At 49.5% G+C, this 18,668-nt stretch overlaps 1 protein-coding gene across 3 annotated transcripts in view; it reads left to right on the top strand.

Annotated features, from left to right (window-relative positions):
• CDRT4 (CMT1A duplicated region transcript 4) overlaps positions 1–18,668 on the top strand; it is a 109,450-nt gene that overhangs the window by 41,652 nt on the left and 49,130 nt on the right. For 2 of the 3 annotated variants that reach the window (XM_039500261.1, XM_039500264.1), the window contains exons 1-2: positions 8,689–8,964; positions 12,914–13,004. In XM_039500261.1, the coding sequence (XP_039356195.1) occupies positions 8,944–8,964; positions 12,914–13,004 (112 nt within the window). In that variant the 5' untranslated portion in view covers positions 8,689–8,943. Of the gene's footprint in view, positions 1–8,688; positions 8,965–12,913; positions 13,005–18,668 lie in introns of those variants that run through there. The other variant, XM_039500262.1, reaches the window with a different exon arrangement.

Raw genomic sequence — 18,668 nt, forward strand, 5'->3', positions numbered from 1 at the left:
ATGGGAGACAATGCTTCCCTGTCATAGGGTATATAATTTGACATAGGAGTCAAGAATGAGGTGTATTGGCAGAGCTAGGTGGAGGCCCCAGGTTGAAACAGCAGGGAGTGTTGCAAGTCAGGATTTAGGTACCATGGCAGAACTCTGTATATAATCAAGAACCAGTGCAGCAGGTGGTGTTGCAGGTCAGGTTTGAGGTGCATTGGTAGAACTGCATGAATTCAGAACTGGAGCAGAAATGGTTACTGCAAGTCAGGATTGGAGGGCATTGACATAGCTGAGAGGTTCATGGACAGATGACTGTGCGGGAAGCTTACAGAGCTCTTGCCGGCATGATGTGCATGAGCACCATCCAGGGCTCTTATTCCCCTACTTTCCTAAACATCAAATTCACTCACCATATTTAAAAAAAACAAAAACTGGCAGAACTTCACATTCCTCCTTGTGGCCTTTTATTTCTGGCCTGTTCGTTTCTCTCCTTGCTTTGTAATGTGACCAGTGTGACATTTGGGTTATTAGTACAATCAGTCATCAGCTTTCCCTGCCATCTGGAATCCTGCCACAACTTTCTCATTCTTTGAATATTGTACATTCCTCATTTGAGAAGGGATGATGCTTCTTCCTTACCACACTCAGGAACGTGAGCTAGAAAGACCCCAAGAAAATATCTGCCGTGCTCTTCAAGCTAATATCTATGCATTAGAGCAGTGTTTCCCAAACTTGGGACGCCGCTTGTGTAGGGAAAGCCCTTGGTGGGCCTGGCCGGTTTGTTTACCTGCCGTGTCCGCAGGTCCGGCCGATCGCAGCTCCCACTGTCCGTGGTTCACCGCTCCAGGCCAATGGAGGCTGCGGGAAGTGGTGGACAGTATGTCCCTCGGCCTGCACCGCTTCCAGCAGCCCCCATTGGCCTGGAGCGGCGAACCATGGCCACTGGGAACTGCGATCGGCCGGACCTGCGGATGCAGCAGGTAAACAAACCGGCCAGGCCCACTAGGGGTTTTCCCTACACAAGCGGCATCCCAACTTTGGGAACCACTGAATTAGAGGAAATCCCATTATCCGTAAGTATGGTTTGAACCATTAATAATAGCAAAAGTAGCATTAGCCATGCAGTGCAATATATGTGATTAAATTCTACAGTGCAAACATGTAAAAGGCCATTTATTAGATCCAAAAGATTCCTTTAATTTTGTGGCAAGGGAAGAAGTAATATGATAGGAGAGATCAGAGTTGTTGAATATGTCTCCTTGCCTGTATTAACTGCACATCTCTTTTCTGTACAGCTGGTTTGCGTTTGGACGGGCGTTTATTGTTCTTGGTTTGTTTAATGACTTGTGAAACTTACCCAGAAGTTTTATTTTCAGAAAAACAAAGGACATTTGTATCATGCCCAAGACATTTAATATGCAGCTCTACTCTGAGATGTTACTGTGTAAAAACAGCACCTTCTTTTATTATGATTAGGCTTTACCACAGTGTACATGTTAAATAGTAAAGGCCACAACCCTATTAGGCCCCATTGTGCTAGGTGCTGTACAAACATAATAATTGACTGTCCCTGCCCCAAAGGCTTGCATAACACATTGGCTCTTCATATGTATTCAGCCTTATAGACTGACCTGTTAGGGATAAAAATAAGCTTTGACTACTCTGTACTACTGGTAGCTCTATGAAGCCAACACAGCTGGATGCTGTTCTGATTCATGCATCTTCAACAGAAATATTTAAAAGGGCCTAAATTCTGCTCTCACTATAAAACAGAGGAATCCATTGGCATCAGCTACTCCAGCGTTACATCGGAGTAAATGTACTTTCCAACAGCAGGATCAAACTCCACCCTCAGTGATTCCTGTGCATCCCCATGGAGGGCAGACGTTACTGATTGGGGCCGGGGAGGGGAGGTGTTGTTAAGTACAGAAATGGTCTGCGACTGCAGAATCTTTGTTACCATTTGCAACAGGGTATGTGTGATCCATCTGGATCTCGGAAGGACTTCAGATGCTAGACTGGGGGATGCCTGTGTAGAGTTCTACCCGTAAACTCCATTCTCTCCTATGCTTTTTGGCAGGATTCAGGGACCAGGCAGGAAAGGGTTAAGAGTCTGGAAGGTCCAGGCACCAAGAACTCACCAGGTGATCAGATGCAGGAAGCTAGGAGGAGGAAAGTAGGAGCCAGAACTGGGAGGAGGTTGGTTTAATCCTAGGAGATGGTGGATCAGAAATTCAGAGTGAAGATGTTTGAGTAATCTCACAGCACAAGCTGGCATTGTTACAAAGAGCCCTATTAATTAGTATACTAACCCCACCCCAAATAGCATTGTAATAGTCTGAGGTTGGGGCCGTGCCCTCTCAGGGGCCGTCGGGAGCCAGGCCGCCTCACTACACGGTCCCAATCAGTCTCCGGGTTCTGAAGGTTTTGGGGTTCTGCCCCTCAAGCAGGGGCGGAACAGAAGGCACACGGTTAATGCAATGAGTCCCAGCCCTCAGTCAGGGCGGGACAGCAGACACTAGGTCTAGGCTCAGACCCTTTCCGCAGGCTGAGCACCCACAAAGTCAATAAGCCACGACCCTCATTCAGGGCGGGCCAGCGAACCAGTTCTAAGCTCCGGTCCTGGCAGCCGGAGCTGAGCAGTTACAAAGTCAGTAAGCCCCAAGCCCTAGCTCAGGGCGGGGCAGCACACAAGAATCCAGGGAGCTCAGATCCCACTGCAGGCTGAGCAGCAAGAAAGTTAACAAGCTAAGCCCAGGCCCTCAATCAGGGCGGGGCACCAAACACAGCAGTTCTAGGCTCAGGTCCTTGCATCAGGAGCTGAGTAGCAACAACAGTTCAGGGCTCAGGTCCTTGCATCAGGAGCTGAGTAGCAATAACAGTTCAGGGCTCAGGTCCTTGCATCAGGAGCTGAGCAATAATGGTCAGTAAGCCCCAGCCCTAGGTCAGGGTGGGGCAACAAACAATAGTCCCAGGGGCTCAGGTCCTTAGCAACAATAGTCAGTAATCCCCAGCCCTAGGTCAGGGTGGGGCAACAAACAATAGTCCCAGGGGCTCAGGTCCTTGTCTCAGGAGCTGAGCAACAATAGTCAGTAAGCCCCAGGGTGGGGCAATAAACAATAGTCCAAGGCTCAGGTCCTTGTAGCAGGAGCTGAGCAACAATAGTCAGTAAGCCCCAGGGTGGGGCAATAAACTATAGTTCAAGGCTCAGGTCCTTGTAGCAGGAGCCGAGCAGTCACAACAATACCGGGGCTCAGGTCCTTGTGTTAGGCACTGAGCCACAGCAGGTAAGTGCAGGCTTCTCTGCCTGACCGCTAGTAGGAGGGGGAGTCTGCCACCCGTGAGTGGGGTGGCAGGGGGGACACAGACCCACCCACTCCACTGTGTCCCAGCCCGGGGCCCTAACAGCGGCGTGGATCCGCTGCAGTCAGTGGGGATCCTGGCCGCAACACACTGACATGGGCACGTCAGTGCCCTCAGCCGGACAGGGGTCGGCTACCCCCGGGCTACACTCCATCTCCCCCTCCATGGGTACCTGCTCCTCGCTGGGCTCTGCAGCGGGGTCCCACACCATGGGCTCCTCGTCGTGCTGAGGGCTCTCTAGGTCGGGCTGCTCCTCCGGACTCGGGTCACGGGAACGCTCGGGCAGCTCCTCGGGGTACCGGGCTCGGGGCAGGCTCGGCCAGTCCACCTCGGGGTACCTGGCTCGAGGGAGGCTTGGTCGGTCCACGTCCGGGTACCTTGCTCGAGGGAGGCTCGGTCCGTCCGCGTCAGGGTACCTGGCTCGAGGGAGGCTTGGTCCGTCCGCGTCAGGGTACCTGGCTCTGGGCAGGCTCGGTCCGGCAGGAGCCTGAACAGGAGTGTCCGTCCTCTCCGGCCACTGGGCTCCAACTGAGTGTTGAGGCCGGGCTTTTATACTTCCTGTCCCGCCCCTTGACTTCCAGGGGGCGGGAACAGGCGGCGGTGGCTCCGCCCACTGAGGTGGCTGTTCTGGTTCCTCTCTCTCAGGGGCCGTCGGGAGCCAGGCCACCTCACTACAAGCATGTTCCGGGGAACCTGGTTCTTTCCTGGTTCTGCAGAACCTCTAACACGGGGCTGATTAGATGCACCTTCCCCGCCGCCCCACTAGTTGCTTTTGGTTGGCTGCCACTGGTGTTTTAATTTATGACTTATTTACATTTTTCAAATGCTTCCCGTTCTAAGGATCTTGGTAAATACTGAGTGTGAATGCCGGGTGGGCAACCACCGGAGGCCCAGGATGTGATAGCTCTTGGGCACACAGCTTGCCTTAAACTGGCATGGGTTGGTTAGCAAATAACCTTGTATAATCATGAAATGAAACTTGCCTGATTCTGACAAGGTGCAAAGCAAAGGAATAGGAGGAGGCAGTGAATAGCTCCTGCTCTGCATTCCCAGCTCCATGAGGATGGGAGGCAGAGAACTGAGCAAAATTCTCTGGCCTGGGCCATGCAGGAGGTGAGACTAGTTGATCATGATGGTCCCTTCTGGCTTCTCTCTGTGGTATCTCTTGCTTGCCCCGCAGTAGCGGGGTGAGCGGAGCCCAGCACTGGGTGGGGGCACAGAAATTGTTCCCCAAAATAGACCTCTGGCTCTGCACTGGCAGAGAGAGACCAAGATATTATTTGGCAATCTCCAGTTACAGTGGCCTGGGACTGTGGTTACTCACAACTGGATTAAAGAACTGCACACAGTCCCAGTCAATGGGCGAGTTGGGAATTCAGCCGTAAGGCTGTGGGAGCAGGGACCGTGTTTTCTCATGTCTGTACAGCGCCTGACACATGCTGGGTACAGCTGCAATATAAATGAAATGTAATGCCACCATCCTTTTCAACATGGAGCCAAATTCGCTGCTGAATGGAGCCGGACCAGTTTACACCAGCATAGAATTTGGCCCAGGGCTTTCTAATAGCTGCAAAATTGCTCACCCTTCACCCTGGTTCTTAAAGTGACAGCAACTATAAATGCCATGGGTTTAGTCTGATTGGAAACAGTGTAATCTGGGAGAGTTAGGAAGTTCTGCAGTCTAATTCTGGCTCTGATACTGACTCCTTCTGTGGCCCTGAGCAAGTCACTTCAGCTGTCTGCCTCAGTTTCCCTATTATCAGATGGGGATAATAAGTGACCTGCCTCACATGGGTGTTCAAGGGATAATGTTTGTGCAATGCTGGGAATATGTTTTACACCTTAACACTTGGCATTTTATCACATGGGCAAGTGCAAATCATTTCAGGGCATGGAATTAGCCTGAGTAACAAGTGCATGAAACATTCTCCCCTCCCCCGCTCTCCATGCTCCATATCTAGGACGTTCCCCAGGAGGAACACGGAACCCAGTCACTGTGCAAATAATCAGTGTCACTGACTAATGACAATTACTGAAGGCAACTGTCACTGCTAACATACACATCACACAGACATTCGGAAAGGGAACCCTGCCCAGGATGGGAGGCTCAGAGACTGGCCAAAGTCTGACGTCTGCTTGAAAGGTTAAAGTGACTCTTTAGGGGGTGTTCTCAGAACAAATGATTCAATCGTGTATCAGAAGAATACAACATCTGTGCCAAAGAGCCTAGCACTCAGCAACATTCACCTCTCCCGGCTCACAAACATACTTGACTTCTTGCCTAACTGAAGGCCGGTGCTTAATGGCAACGTGTTGTCCTGTCATTTCTTTTTGTCAATCCTGAACAAAGCAGGGAATGTCTCTCTAAGATTCTGGGAAACTGGGAGAGGAAGAGATGACTCACTCCCAGGAATATTTGAACTCTAGAGAGCTCTTGGCAGCTCAGTAGTTTCTGGTGACAATGAGTTTCCCTGAGACTATGGATCACCACACTTAGCTTCACAGATGCAGTAACCACCCCAAATACACCAGGAAATCTGCTAACTACAGTCAGGCACTCAGCTACCACAGGATACGCTCCGAGGAGAATGTCTGGGATATACACCTTAACACACTTAAAACTGCCTTCACCAAACAAGGACACTCCACCAGAGAAGCAGATCGCATCATGGAACGGGCCACCCAAATACCCCAAGAGAACCTGCTTTAATATGGAAACATAAGCCCCCCAACCGCACACCCCTACTTCTGCCCTACCCTTACCAACTTCCTGAGTGGGGTTCCAAAGAGGATGGAGCTAGGCTGTTCTCAGTGGTGGCACATGACAGAACAAGGAGCAATGGTCTCAAGTTGCAGAGGGAGAGGTCTAGGTTGGATATTAGGAAAAACGATTTCACTAGGAGGATGGTGTTACCTAGGTGGAGAATGGGTTACCTAGGGAGGTGGTGGAATCTACATCCATAGAGGTTTTTAACAAAGCCCTGGCTGGGATGATTTAGCTGGGTTGGTCCTGCTCTGAGCAGGGGGTTGGACTAGATCAGTGGTTCTCAAACTTTTTTTTCGCAGACCACTTGAAAATTGGTGAGGGTCTCGGTGGCCCACTTAATGATCTTTTTAAATGTTGTTTGTACCATTAGCTAAGTATTGTAAAGAGCTTTGCATAAAGGGGCTGCAGTCTGGTGTACTCAAGATAGATGTACACCAGGGTTTCCCTCATGCCACAAAAGGGGCGAATATCAGGGAGAGGGGTGAACTGCACTGAGTACATGGCCATGCTCACAACTCAGTGAAGGAGCGCCAACTAATATCCCTGGTAGGCCACAGGACTAGGGTGGAATACAAACTGACCCACTGGGGCTCCTCACTCGGTGTCAGGACAGGACACAAGGGTGAGGAAGTGAAGGGTATGCAGCACGAGTGTGTACAGTTGTTACCCAGGCGTGGTTTGGAGATGGCCCAGCTGCAAGTCACACAGACGACTTAGGTGTTGTAAAGTAAGTAGCTGGGGAGGGAAGGGGGACGTTTGTGGGGCGGAGGCTTGATGGCAATGTCTGAAGGGCAAGGGGGAGCAGGGAGCATCCTTCCGCAAGACCCACTTGAGAAAGGCCTGAGAGGCGGGCATGTAGGAGTAAGACTGTAGACCGCAGAAGGGTGATGGAAATCCACATTGTAAATAAACTGCACTGGGTGTTTTACCAGCACAGAAGTCTCTGAGCAGTTTGTGGACTTGAGCAGAGGCAGGAGTGAGTGGGCCCTGCTATACTTACTCACCTTTCAATTCTCATATTAATCCCCATCTTCTCCAATTTAATAATTTACCATGTGGAACTGCTTCCTTACTGAAATCCAGGTAGATTAGATCTCCAGCAGTCCCTTTGTCTAGAAAATCAGTTATCTTCACAAAGCAAGGAATCAGGAGGGTCTGGCACGATCTACCTTTTGTAAAACCATGTTGTATTTTATCCCAATTACTGGTTACCTCTATGTCCTTAAGTTAACTACTCTCTCTTTCAAAACTTGTTCTAAGACCATGCATATAACTGAGGTCAAACAAATGGACCTTTCACTATTGGTTTTAATTTCCTCTGCAAGGTCCAGCTCTGTTTGGCTTTTGGCATGTCTCACTTTTGCCCTACCCGCTCTGATCTCCCAGAGGTAGCTTTCCTTGCTGATCCATCCCATCTTCCGTTCCTTGTAAGCGTTTTGCTTTCTCTGAATAACCTCTTTGAGATGCTTGTTCATCCAGCTTGGTCTGTAACCCTTCCCTATGAATTTCTTCCCTTTGCTTGGAATGCAGGCTTCAGAGAGATTCTGCAGCTTTGACTTCAAGTAATTCCAAGCCTCATCCACATTCAGATCAGTGAGTTCTTCAGTCTAGTCTAATTCCCTTGATATTTTAAAGTTGCCCGTTTGAAATCAAGGATCCTACTTTCAAATCTATTTTTGTTTATCCTTCCTTTTAGTTTCCTCAAAAAGCAGAGGACATTGGGTCACTCGCTGAGGGAGGGGGCTCGCAGGAAGAGAGAAAATAGCCCTGTGTGCTAGAACAGGAAGCAGGAGTTCACTGATAGGTTCCACCCTAGTGATGATCAAGCTTATTCAGCGCCTCTGTTGGACTTCAAGGGAACATAACCCAGCCTGGGAGGGGGCTGGGGAATTGAGCACACAGCTGTGCCATTGTGGTTTCTTAATCTACCGCTCCCCCTTCATGTGCTGTCAGCCCTTTTGCGGCATCAGATGCAGCATTACACACACAGTTCCTGAGCTGGGCTGGGGGGGGATCCTGCCAAATTTATTACTTAATCCAGGCATACCATGTGGTTGAATCTTTCCCATGTGTAGTCATATACTGAACCACACCCAGCCTCGGGCATTTCACTGCAGGTGAAATATTATTTCTTTGCAGATAGAATCGCTCTCCATTTTAGTGTAAAAGCATGTTTCCCGGCCAAGCTGCTCCCAGGCAGACACTGATCCTAACAAATACCTTGCCCTCACCTGAAGTTGACCATGAGCTGCTAAATGGAAGTTCCAGGAGGACTCATAAGTGAATAGATTTAAGATCTAGAAAAGACCTGTTAGGTCAGCTACTCCACCCTACTGCCAGAGCAAAATTATTCCCTTGTCTGTGTCCCCTGTAGCTCCAGAATTTACTCTGTTAACTGTTTCATTGCTGATCATTCAGCGCATGTTACTAATACATTAAAACTGTTAAGGTTGTTTAGCTTGCAGGATGGCATAATGCAAATATATTAAAGGCTGCTGCAGTATGTCATAACAGGCTAAGTGACCTCTTATGTCACAATGCCTGCTCCCAGCAGTGACCTGCTGCCCCTCTTGAGAAATATCCAGACAGAGGCAGGAGCTGTGGTCCAGGAGGGCACCTGGGGTGAAGCAGCGGGGTAGAAGGAACAACAGCAGGTGCTGCATGGAATAGACAAGGCTGGGACTTCTTTCAGAAGAGCACCAGCCATGCCAAACCCTGGGATTCGATACCAGCTAGGGGACTAACACCTGGGAGAGATTTTGCAAGGAGGAATTTAGGACTCGAATAGGACTAGCCTTCTGTCCAATGCCAGGGCAAAGAAGTGGATGGTTACAACAGTAGCAAAGGTACCATGCCCACCCCTCTATAGGAGTGAGTTAAAGGAATAAGTGCATGTACCAGTGTATCATGCTGCATGGCATATCATAGCCCCCAAGGCCACTGCTGAATATGGTTTTTGACTTAGACCCACCCATTGGTAAGGTAAACAGGCTCACTTTATTTTAGACCCAATGGCCTCTGCTGTTCGAAACTGGCATATTTTTATTATTTGTTTTCCTGTATCGCCTCGGAGCCCTAGTCCTGGACTAAGGCCACTGACATTAGGGGACCTCTGCTGATTGACACCAGTAGATAATCTGGCACACAGCCGTCAATGACCGCAAAAAGGGATGTGAGAAAATAACAGAGCATCCTTGTTGGGGCAGTAGTTCCGCTTGCTGTGCACTGGCACTGGAAGTTGCTGTCCCTTTAAGACCATGGGGCTGGTTGTCACTAGACTGATTCTGGGATGGCTGTTGCTAAGGGATGAGCTTGCTCCAGCGCTATCTGACTGGCCTTGGTGCAGAAACCTTCTGCTGATGCACATAAAACTCCTCTTGGGGAGCACGTTCTGTTTGGCGGTCAAACAAACCAGCCCAATTTTCACATGCAGGCACCAAAACAGGATGTCTGGAACCTGCTTCTCGGGCCACAAACTGGCCCTTATGCCTGTAGGATGGACACTTATGCTCCACCTGAGCATCCAGGACTTGGACTTCCCATTAATGTCCCCATGTTTGAAAACTGGGTCCACTGAAGTGAAATCTAATCATCCAAAGAAAGGCAAGATCACCTCCCCTTCTGTTTACCTCTGTTGACACAATCTGGCAACATGGGCCCAGATCTTCAGCTGCATTCAAAGACCATTCAGCACAGATCACATGGAGGAGGCAGGAAAAAGGTGCCTTTTGCACTCCCTCCCCCCAATCTTGGGCCATCTGTGCACCACTCGGGTCCCGTGGGGGGGCAGGGATAGCTCAGTGGTTTGAGCATTTAAGCATTGGCCCCAGGGTTGTGAGTTCAGTCCTTGAGGAGGCCACTTAGGGATCTGGGGCAAAAATTGGTCCTGCTAGCAAAGGCAAGGGGCTGGACTCAATGACCTTTCGAGGTCCCTTCCAGTTCTAGGAGATTGGTATATCTCCAATTATTTAAAAAAAAAAAAAGTTAGAGAAGCCTGAGGGCTGCTCTAAATTATGCCAGCTGACCTAGGGGATACAGGAGCTGGGGCTCACTGGACCATTAGGGAGCCCTGGCTACACCTGGTCACACTCTGTTTGTCAGCAGCAGGGCAGGAGGTGCAGTAGGAGCCAATATGGTGATCTTCACCATCACAGGTTGCCCCCGTGCTGGTCGGATTCTCCCATGGCTGGTAACTGTGATTCTAGGGCCATTTTGCACTGGTGGGGCAGCCATGGAGTAGCAATCTCATTAGGATTCTACACAGGCTGCGGGGCGCAGAACCTGCCAACCTAGATCAGCTGGCCAGGAAGTGGTGTTGCCCTGGGAATCCCAGCCTACACACAGCACAGAACAGACCAGAGAAATGGGGAGTCTTTAGATACTGTAGCACCATTTAAGAGTAGTGTCTCCTCATCTTCCCCTGCCAAACAGCGATTTTAATCCCCTGCCAAACAAAGATTTAAAAAACCACAAATCTGTACTCTTTCTTCCTTTCTATTCTTATTAAAGGCCATAAAATCTCAAGCCAGCCTGACTGCGTCATCTTGGGATTCTTGAGGGATCTAAGCCATTTCCCCCCACCCCCTTCTGGTGTCTAATAAGCAAACACGAATCAGTGCTGGGTTGTAATGGAAATCCCTTAGAAATGCATGTGACAGCCCCATGTGAGGCAAACAAAGATTTCAGCCTCACTGGGCTGAAATCTTCCATGCCGGGTGTCTGTCTTGGGCTGAATATGTTTGGAAAAGTTCAGCCAGCGTCCTGGGAGACCTGAGTGCCAAGGCAATTCAGCAACACTGCTGGCTTTGTGCAAAGCACACTCGGCTGAAAGATCACACTTCCCCGCCCCCCAAATATTTTTAATTGAATGTGTGAATTACACGATTCCTCTGATTGGAGGAGCTTAAAGCCCTTTACCAATCTGGATTGTTTCACAACTTGTCAGTGAAGTAGGTTGCTAATTATTTGTATTAGGGTAGAACCTAGCAGCCCCAACCAATATGAAGGCCACACTGTGCGAGGTGAGTGAAAAGACAGCCTCTGTCCCAAGAAGCTTGAAATCTAAACAGACAAAGGAGCAGCGGGTGACGTGTCTTGGACACCATCATAGAGCCAGTCAGTGGCATAGCTGGGAACCCCTGCTCTGACTTCTAATCCGGTGCCCTAGCCACTGAGACACACCGCATAGTATATCTACTTTATAGATGGAGAAACAGGCACAGGGAAGTTTGTGTGACTTACCCAAGGACTTCGCAATGAGTCACTCACAGCATGTAGGATTTGTGTCTCTGCTGAACTGCTTGGGACCGGGTCCTTCGGCTCATGGGTCGGTGGGACTGTTCGCAAGGCTGGGCCTTGGCGGCCCTAACATTGACATGCACTGCACAGCGCTTCCAAGTGGGCGTAACCGCTGCCTGATTCCGTGGAACGCCAGCGTCAGCTGTGAGGGCGTTTGGCCACACGCGTGGGAGTCTGGGAAAGGGAGAGCAGTGCCCACCCTGTCACCAAAGTGCACACAGGAGCTGCGAGGATCCAAGGCAACGGCATCGGAAAAGTGCCAAGCTCCCAGGAACCAGGGCCTGCAGCAGAGCCTGTCTCTGGGCTGCCTAACGAGCACAGCAGGCCTGCAGTAGGTCCTGAGATGTGGGAGGGTCCTCAGAGCTCAGGCTGCAGCCCAAGCCCAAATGTCTACACTGCAATTGATCAGCCCCTTAGCCTGAGCCCGGGAGCCTGAGTCAGCTGACATGGGCCAGCTGTGGGTGTCTAATTAGAGGGTCCATACCCTGAATGTGGCTCTGACCCGGGGCTCCAATTCCTGACTCATGACTCCTGCTCTAAGCACCAAGCATGACCATTCACATCATGGGCGGTGCATGAGTTCCCCCTTTGCGGAGGTTAGCCCCATGCAGCCCTGCTCCTACAGCTCCTACCCGCCCCCCCATCTGCCGGAGCCCCAAACCTTCTCCCAGGTACTCTGAAAAAATCCTATACTAATTGTCTCAAGCCAGGCACCCAACATTATGGATAGTTTTGACTTTAATCTTTCTGTGCCTTAGTTCTCCATCTGTAAAATGGGAACAATACCCTCCCCACAGCTCACAGGAGGCTGTCAGAAAAAAATCAATATTTGTGAAGCACTTGAATACTATAGTGATGAGTCATAGGCCGGGTCGACATTTAAAATGCAACAGCGGCACAGCTGCAGTGCTGCAGTGTAGACATGGCTGCGAAGGGGGCGGTTCTCCAGTTGCTGTGTAGAACCACCTCCCCGAGAGGTGGTAGCTAGGTCAATGGAAGAGCACTGAATGAAGCCAGGGTCCTGTGGCAGAAATATGATGTGATCATGTAATTAAAGGCTATCATGCATACACACAAGGGGTCTGAATTAAAGTTGCACAGGCAATCTTCATTCTGGCATTTACTAATTTTTGAGTGCTTGACTTTGCAACATTAATAATGGGGTGGGTTGGTATGGTGGATCCCCCCCTCTTTTTATAGTGTGTGTTTAAGGTCTGATCCAAGGGGAATGACTCTTATGAGCGTTTGTTAAGGCTTTGTGCCTGGTGGTGTACTAAGTAACTACCACAATTCCCTGTGAATGGGAGTAATGTGACGTCCCTATAGTAACACAAATTGTTTACTGGCGCTTGTACAACTTCCTTCAATCTGCTCTCGGCTAGCAGGCCTCTGAGAGAGGAAAATAGCTGAAAATGTTTTTGGTTGGGTAGCCGTCTGTGATCAATGTTTTGCACCCCTCCTGCTTAGTGAGAGACAGAAATGGATGTTTTTTTAAAGGAAATCTTGGAGCCTTCTCAAAGGGATGTGTTCAACCACCTGACACAGATGGAAACAGCCACTGCTTGCAACTTTAAGAACTCATTGAAAGGTAAGATGACTGCACTGTGGGTGATGTAGCTTGTACCTTCCCCGGTTCAATTCTGCTGCCATGGAAGTCAATGGCAAAGCTCCCTTTGAGGTCTGTTGGAACAGGAGTGGCCATGCAAGCTCAAAGGTTAAATTCATCTACAGCTGGGCAAATATTGAAAAAACCAAGGCCTCTAAAATGCAATCAAACTTGAATAAAGTCACTCTGACTGTGCTCACTCCCCTTGTGTGCTTGCTTTCCACAGATACTCTACTGCTCACAGTTTACTAGTGTGAATACTCACTGAATGTGAATGTTAAGCAATGATCGGGGTCGGGGGGTGGGGGGAGCGGACACGCTGAGATCGCTCAATTAACTCAAACTGCAAAGAATGGGGCAGACAATCCCCCAAACTGGTGGTTATTCTAATACTCAGATTCACCAAGCCAGCAAAAAAACAGCTTCTACAATACCTTACTGGTTACCCAGAAGCCAGAAATACAGTTCCCTTAAAGCATCCCAGTGTTGAGCTCCCACCTAGGCAGCCAAGTAAAAGATGATGAAGATTACTGAAAATCTTGTTCATCATATAAAAAGTTCTACCAATCCCAAAGGACCCACCAGGTCAATGAATATTTCAGATCTTACCCAAATACATGCTTACAACTAATTCTTATTAACTATAAAATTTATTTAAAAAGAAAAGAGAGTGTATTGGTTAAAAGATCATTCTACATACAGATATGAATAGAGTTCTTAGGTCAGTTTCACAGTAGAGATGGTGAGCTTTAGAGTTGTAAAGAGTCTGTTCTAGAATCAGTTCCATAGGATATATCCATAGTCCAATGTCCAATATCCAGGCTATCCAGAATGAAACTGGAGACCTCAGTCTTGTGACTCAAACTTCCCCTGATGAAGCTTAAGCAGATCTGAGATAACAGGATCAAGGGCCTGAGGGTAGCTCGGTGAAGAGATGAATTCGTCCGTTGACCTAGTGCTGTTTATGCTTGGGGGGAGGGGGGTTAAGTCCTGGGGCGGAGCAGCCCTTAAGATCAACTGCTCAAATATTCACCAAAAACAAATTGCAAAATATAGAGCCAACCAGGGACAGTGAGAATTGTTGACTGTGAACTTTTCCCTTGACTATGCCATTTGAAAGTTGTGCTCTTGTTGATTAGTTCATTCAATCAATCAGGGAATTAAATCAATGCCATCTGACTTATGGAACTCAGCGGGAAGTTTGAATATGCACTAAAAGCTGTTTGGAAATTATCCGCAGACCTATCATTATTCACTGATTAACTTTGTGAGTCATTTCCAATATACTGGAGAATATTGGATTTTGTTCATGGACAATTAAACAGAAAGAGGTGAAATTGATCAGATAAGTTGCTTGTCACAAATCATTTGCCCACCTGTAAATTCTGCCATCTGACGTCCCCACTGAGTGACTGTACCTGAGTGGAGAAAAGTGGGCCCAGGAATTTAGCTTATTCTACAGGGTCTTGCCAGTTAGGATCCAAGGTGTGTAACTTCCAGCAGATGGCATGAAGATGATTCTCAGTGTAAATCAGTATGGCTAAATGAGAACCTAGCCCAAAGTTGTCTAACATTGATTAGTCCTCTCTCTAAGCAAGTTTTGTATGAACACAGTAGTGGTTAAACTTATTTTCACTAGGCAGGGTTACTGTCTCCCTAGCTAAGTGCATTGTTTTGTAGTTGATTCAGTCCAGGGAGTCAAATATCAACACGTTATCTGTTTAGTGCATGCTGTAAGAAGAGGTGCAATTGTTCTTTACTGGGAATCTGCTCTGTTGCCTCTCAATGAAATTGGAAGTAGGGATGGTGCCAGAATCTCAAAGCAAAGCATTGAGCTGGCAAGTCACCCACTATATGACTGCCATGTGCTAGGATTGATTTCATGGAAGGACAGATGCAGCCTGGCTTCCATTCCCACCGAAGGCCTTGTACGGCCATTATGTGGTTACATACCTCTGCGAATGTGGACAAAACTATTCTGCAGAGCTGCCAAGTCGCCCTGCGCTTCAGAAACAGCAGCAGCATCTCTGCACAGTCTGCTGGGCACAGGATTTTGAAGTCAGCTGTTGATAGCAGCTTTTAGAGGAATGGCTGGGGGGGGGTGGGGGGGGGAGAGGGGAAATCTGTTGTATTTGGCCATTAATGTCATCAGCTCTAAAGAGAGGTAATATTTCACAGAGAGTACTGGTATTCCAGAAGTGGAAGAGCACAATATAGCAAAATATGGGTTTGTGACTTCTTGTTTTAATTTAAATGTGTGCAAATACAGCCATACAATCTAGGTGGTGATTGGACATCTCTACTCCAGATCTGTTTTCTGTCCAAACTACAGCCTCAGCCTGTCTCTCTGGCATCTCCTTGTGGATGTCTAGCTGTCAGCTGGAGCTCAGAATGGCTAAGACTGCGCTCTCTCTCCCTACCCCAAGCCGCCCCACTACCTGCTACTGTGGATAACACTGCCATTCCACTTGTCACTCAGGCTTGTAACCTGGGTATCATCTTCGACTCGGACTTCTCTTTAGGTCCTCACAGCCAGGCTGTCTGTGAGGTGTGTGGGAGCTTCTTTCAGCAGAACAGCTAAGATCTGGCCTTTCCTGTCCATCCACACAGCCAACGCTCTCTCCTCCTAGTTCTCAGTTCGCTTTTTCATTATTGCAGCATCGTTCTCTTTTGGCCTTGACAAAGGCTGTTGTGTGCTGCTCATATCCATTTAGAAGGCTGCTCCAACAGTCATTTTCCTTGCCCATCGCTTGGACCATGTCATCCCTCTCTTAGCGTCCCTCAACGGGTTCCTTTTTCTCTATTGCATCAGACCTATCTCCACCTACCTATCATCTCTCATTGGTTACTGCAAGGTCGGCTCCTCTGCTCACCCGGTCATGATGCCAGCCTCCCCTGCCCGCTTGTTCAGTGTTCAGTCAAGCACCTTTCTGCTTTCTCCCATGCTGCCCCACACACTTGGGAGGTGGCTGAGCATGGCCCTTAGCCTCTCTGTGCCTCAGTTTCCCATCTCTCAAATGGGGATCATAGTATTTCTCCACCTGTGTGTTGGGAAGACAAATTCATCAAAGATTCTGAGGCACTCGGACACTACAGGAATGGAGGCTGTATCAGGCCCTTAGATATCCAAAATGGAGCGTGGGTGGTAGTATACTGTCAATGACTGATAGAGGGTCAGAACGTCAGCCCTGGAAGCTCATAGCAGCTCTAAAGCCAATGTAACGGTCCCTTGAGAATTCCTCCCGTGGTGGGACAGCCTCTGGGTGCTGCAGAGATGCTGTGTAAAATAGTCCCTTGTGAGAGGCTTAGAAGGAGACCAAATGGCCTGGGGGCTGAGTAATGGTCTGCAGACCCGTCAGGCTCTCGGTCACTAGGGTGAATGCACTTACTTGTTGGGGACTAAAAGTAGTTTCTGTTCAGTGTGAAATGAGTCTGTGCAACAAATTCAACCCTCACCTAAGTCATCATCAGCAGGAGTTACACCCGCTTGCTAACGTTACTGCATGCTCCAGAGCAGGCTGTCAGCTGGGGGGACTGAACCCAGGATTTGTAGATCTAAATGCACGAGGCACTATGGCCACAAATGAAAGAGCCAGCTGCATTAGCCCAGGCTGTAGCCAGCTCAGCTGTTCTCTGTGACCCGAGCGCCACGCAGAGTGGGTGTGGGTTACACCAGGGATGAACTTGACCTGCATGGTGTGTGGGTATCTGCATCATCGAGCTCACTTCCATGACTGGCACTAACTAATACCCTTAGTTTCAGCACAGAGGGCAAGGGCTGGTGGTGACTGGCCAGCCCTGGTGCCAATGGAGACCGGGCAGTAAGGTGGGGGTTGCTAATACCTGTGCTGTGGACAGATGGAGAAGGGCACCCTGCAGAACTGTTAGCATGACACCTGTCTCCTGTGCTGGGGCTGCGATTTTTCAAAGGCTGTTTGGCGCCCAGCTCCCACTGACCTTTAATGAGATTTAGCTACATGGCAAAGCCCAGCCTAGATTCACCAACAGCTTCAAAAAATGGAGAGCCTAGTGCAGTTTGTGTCGGTGGAATTAGAATGCAAGGAAAACTCCGAGGAGGGCAGCTGAGATGAGGGAAACAAAGAGCAAAGGGAAGAAGGGTGAGAAGGAGTGTAGTACTTTCTCCAAGAGATGCTCCTTAGAAATTGGATAGATAGGTCGGGAGCCCCGTGAGGTCCCTAGGAAGGGACAATTGAAACAGAAGGAGGAACTCTCACTCCAGAGACCACTAACAGCACAAGACGTGATTCTGAGCCATCAGGCTAACAGGGGCTGCTGCTCAAGGCGATTCGCTTCAGTACCAATCAGTTCCCTTTCCCATTAATTTCCATACATGATTTAAAGCAGCCCCACCTGTGGCCTTTTCTTTTAGCAAGTGCACATTGCAACAGTGCCTGGATGTTGTGCGTGTGTGCGTGCACCCTGCAGCAATTAACTCCAGCTTCAGCGACTACTAGAGGTATATCTAGTAGTCACACCCAGAAAGAGGGTCGCAGCCATTGTACTGCCCATAGGCACTTTGCTCTAAATCAGGGTTTCTCAAACAGGGGTCGCCGCTTGTGTAGGGAAAGCCCCAGGCGGGCCAGGCCAGTGTGCTTACCTGTCGCGTCCGCTGGTCCGGCTGATCGTGGCTCCCACTGGCCGCGGGTCACTGCTCCGGGCCAATGGGAGCTGCTGGCCAAGGGACGTACTGGTCATCACTTCCAGCAGCTCCCATTGGCCTGGAGCAGTGACCCGCGGCCAGTGGGAGCTGCGATTGGCCAGACCTGTGGACGGGGCAGGTAAATACACCAGCCTGGCCCGCCAGGGGCTTTCCCTATACAAGAGGTGACCCCTGTTTGAGAAACCCTGGTCTAAATCCTCTCCCCAAAGGCCAAGTCCCTTGGCCGCACGCTCGCGGACTGCAGGGGGGAGGAATCTTTCCTCCCAGGAAGCCACACTGCAGTAGCCCAGAGGTGAATGTGTGACATGTCTCCCTCTGTCCACGATCTGCAGGGGGTACAAGTCTAGCTGTGGAGCCTTGGCTCATTAGCTGTAGCAGCTCATGCGTGTAGCCATGGAGGTTCCTGGTTCAATCCTGGTGTGTGGGTCAAGCTAGCAGCCATCACACCACTTTACAGCAAGTACTTCGGCCAAAGAACTGGAGTAGTTGCTGCAGCCCCTTTCCGTAGCATGGAGAAAGAAGAGGGGGGAATCCACATAATAGCCTGTTCTCCACTCCTGCCCCCAAAGAACCACTGTGCATGGCCACCCCAGGAGCTCCCTGGAGCTGGGCTCTGTGGCACACAGGAAGCATGCTTCCCTGGCGGTTCCTGCAATCTAGCCGCACACAGACACAGCAGAGCTGCAGGGTTTGCTCCCCCTCTCCTGCTGCAGAAGGGAGCAGGAGTTGGGCTCTTTACAACTGTGGGACCAGCTGGCCGAGGAAGACAGAACCCAGCCCTCTTCCCTCATGAAAGACAGGCTGTCTCCAAATTCCAAACAGCTGGCAGCAGAGCAGTCACGCGCCGGACATCTTGAGGTGGGTGGGGCAAGTTTCTTTTTGACCTATTTTTCTTAGCTCACGTCGTACTGTATGCATCCATCAGCCTGCAGATGTTTCTGTTGCCACCCACGTGGTTGGGGTTA

Source organism: Mauremys reevesii, linkage group 15 (assembly GCF_016161935.1).
Source record: "Mauremys reevesii isolate NIE-2019 linkage group 15, ASM1616193v1, whole genome shotgun sequence".
Classification (NCBI taxonomy): Eukaryota; Metazoa; Chordata; order Testudines; family Geoemydidae; genus Mauremys; species Mauremys reevesii.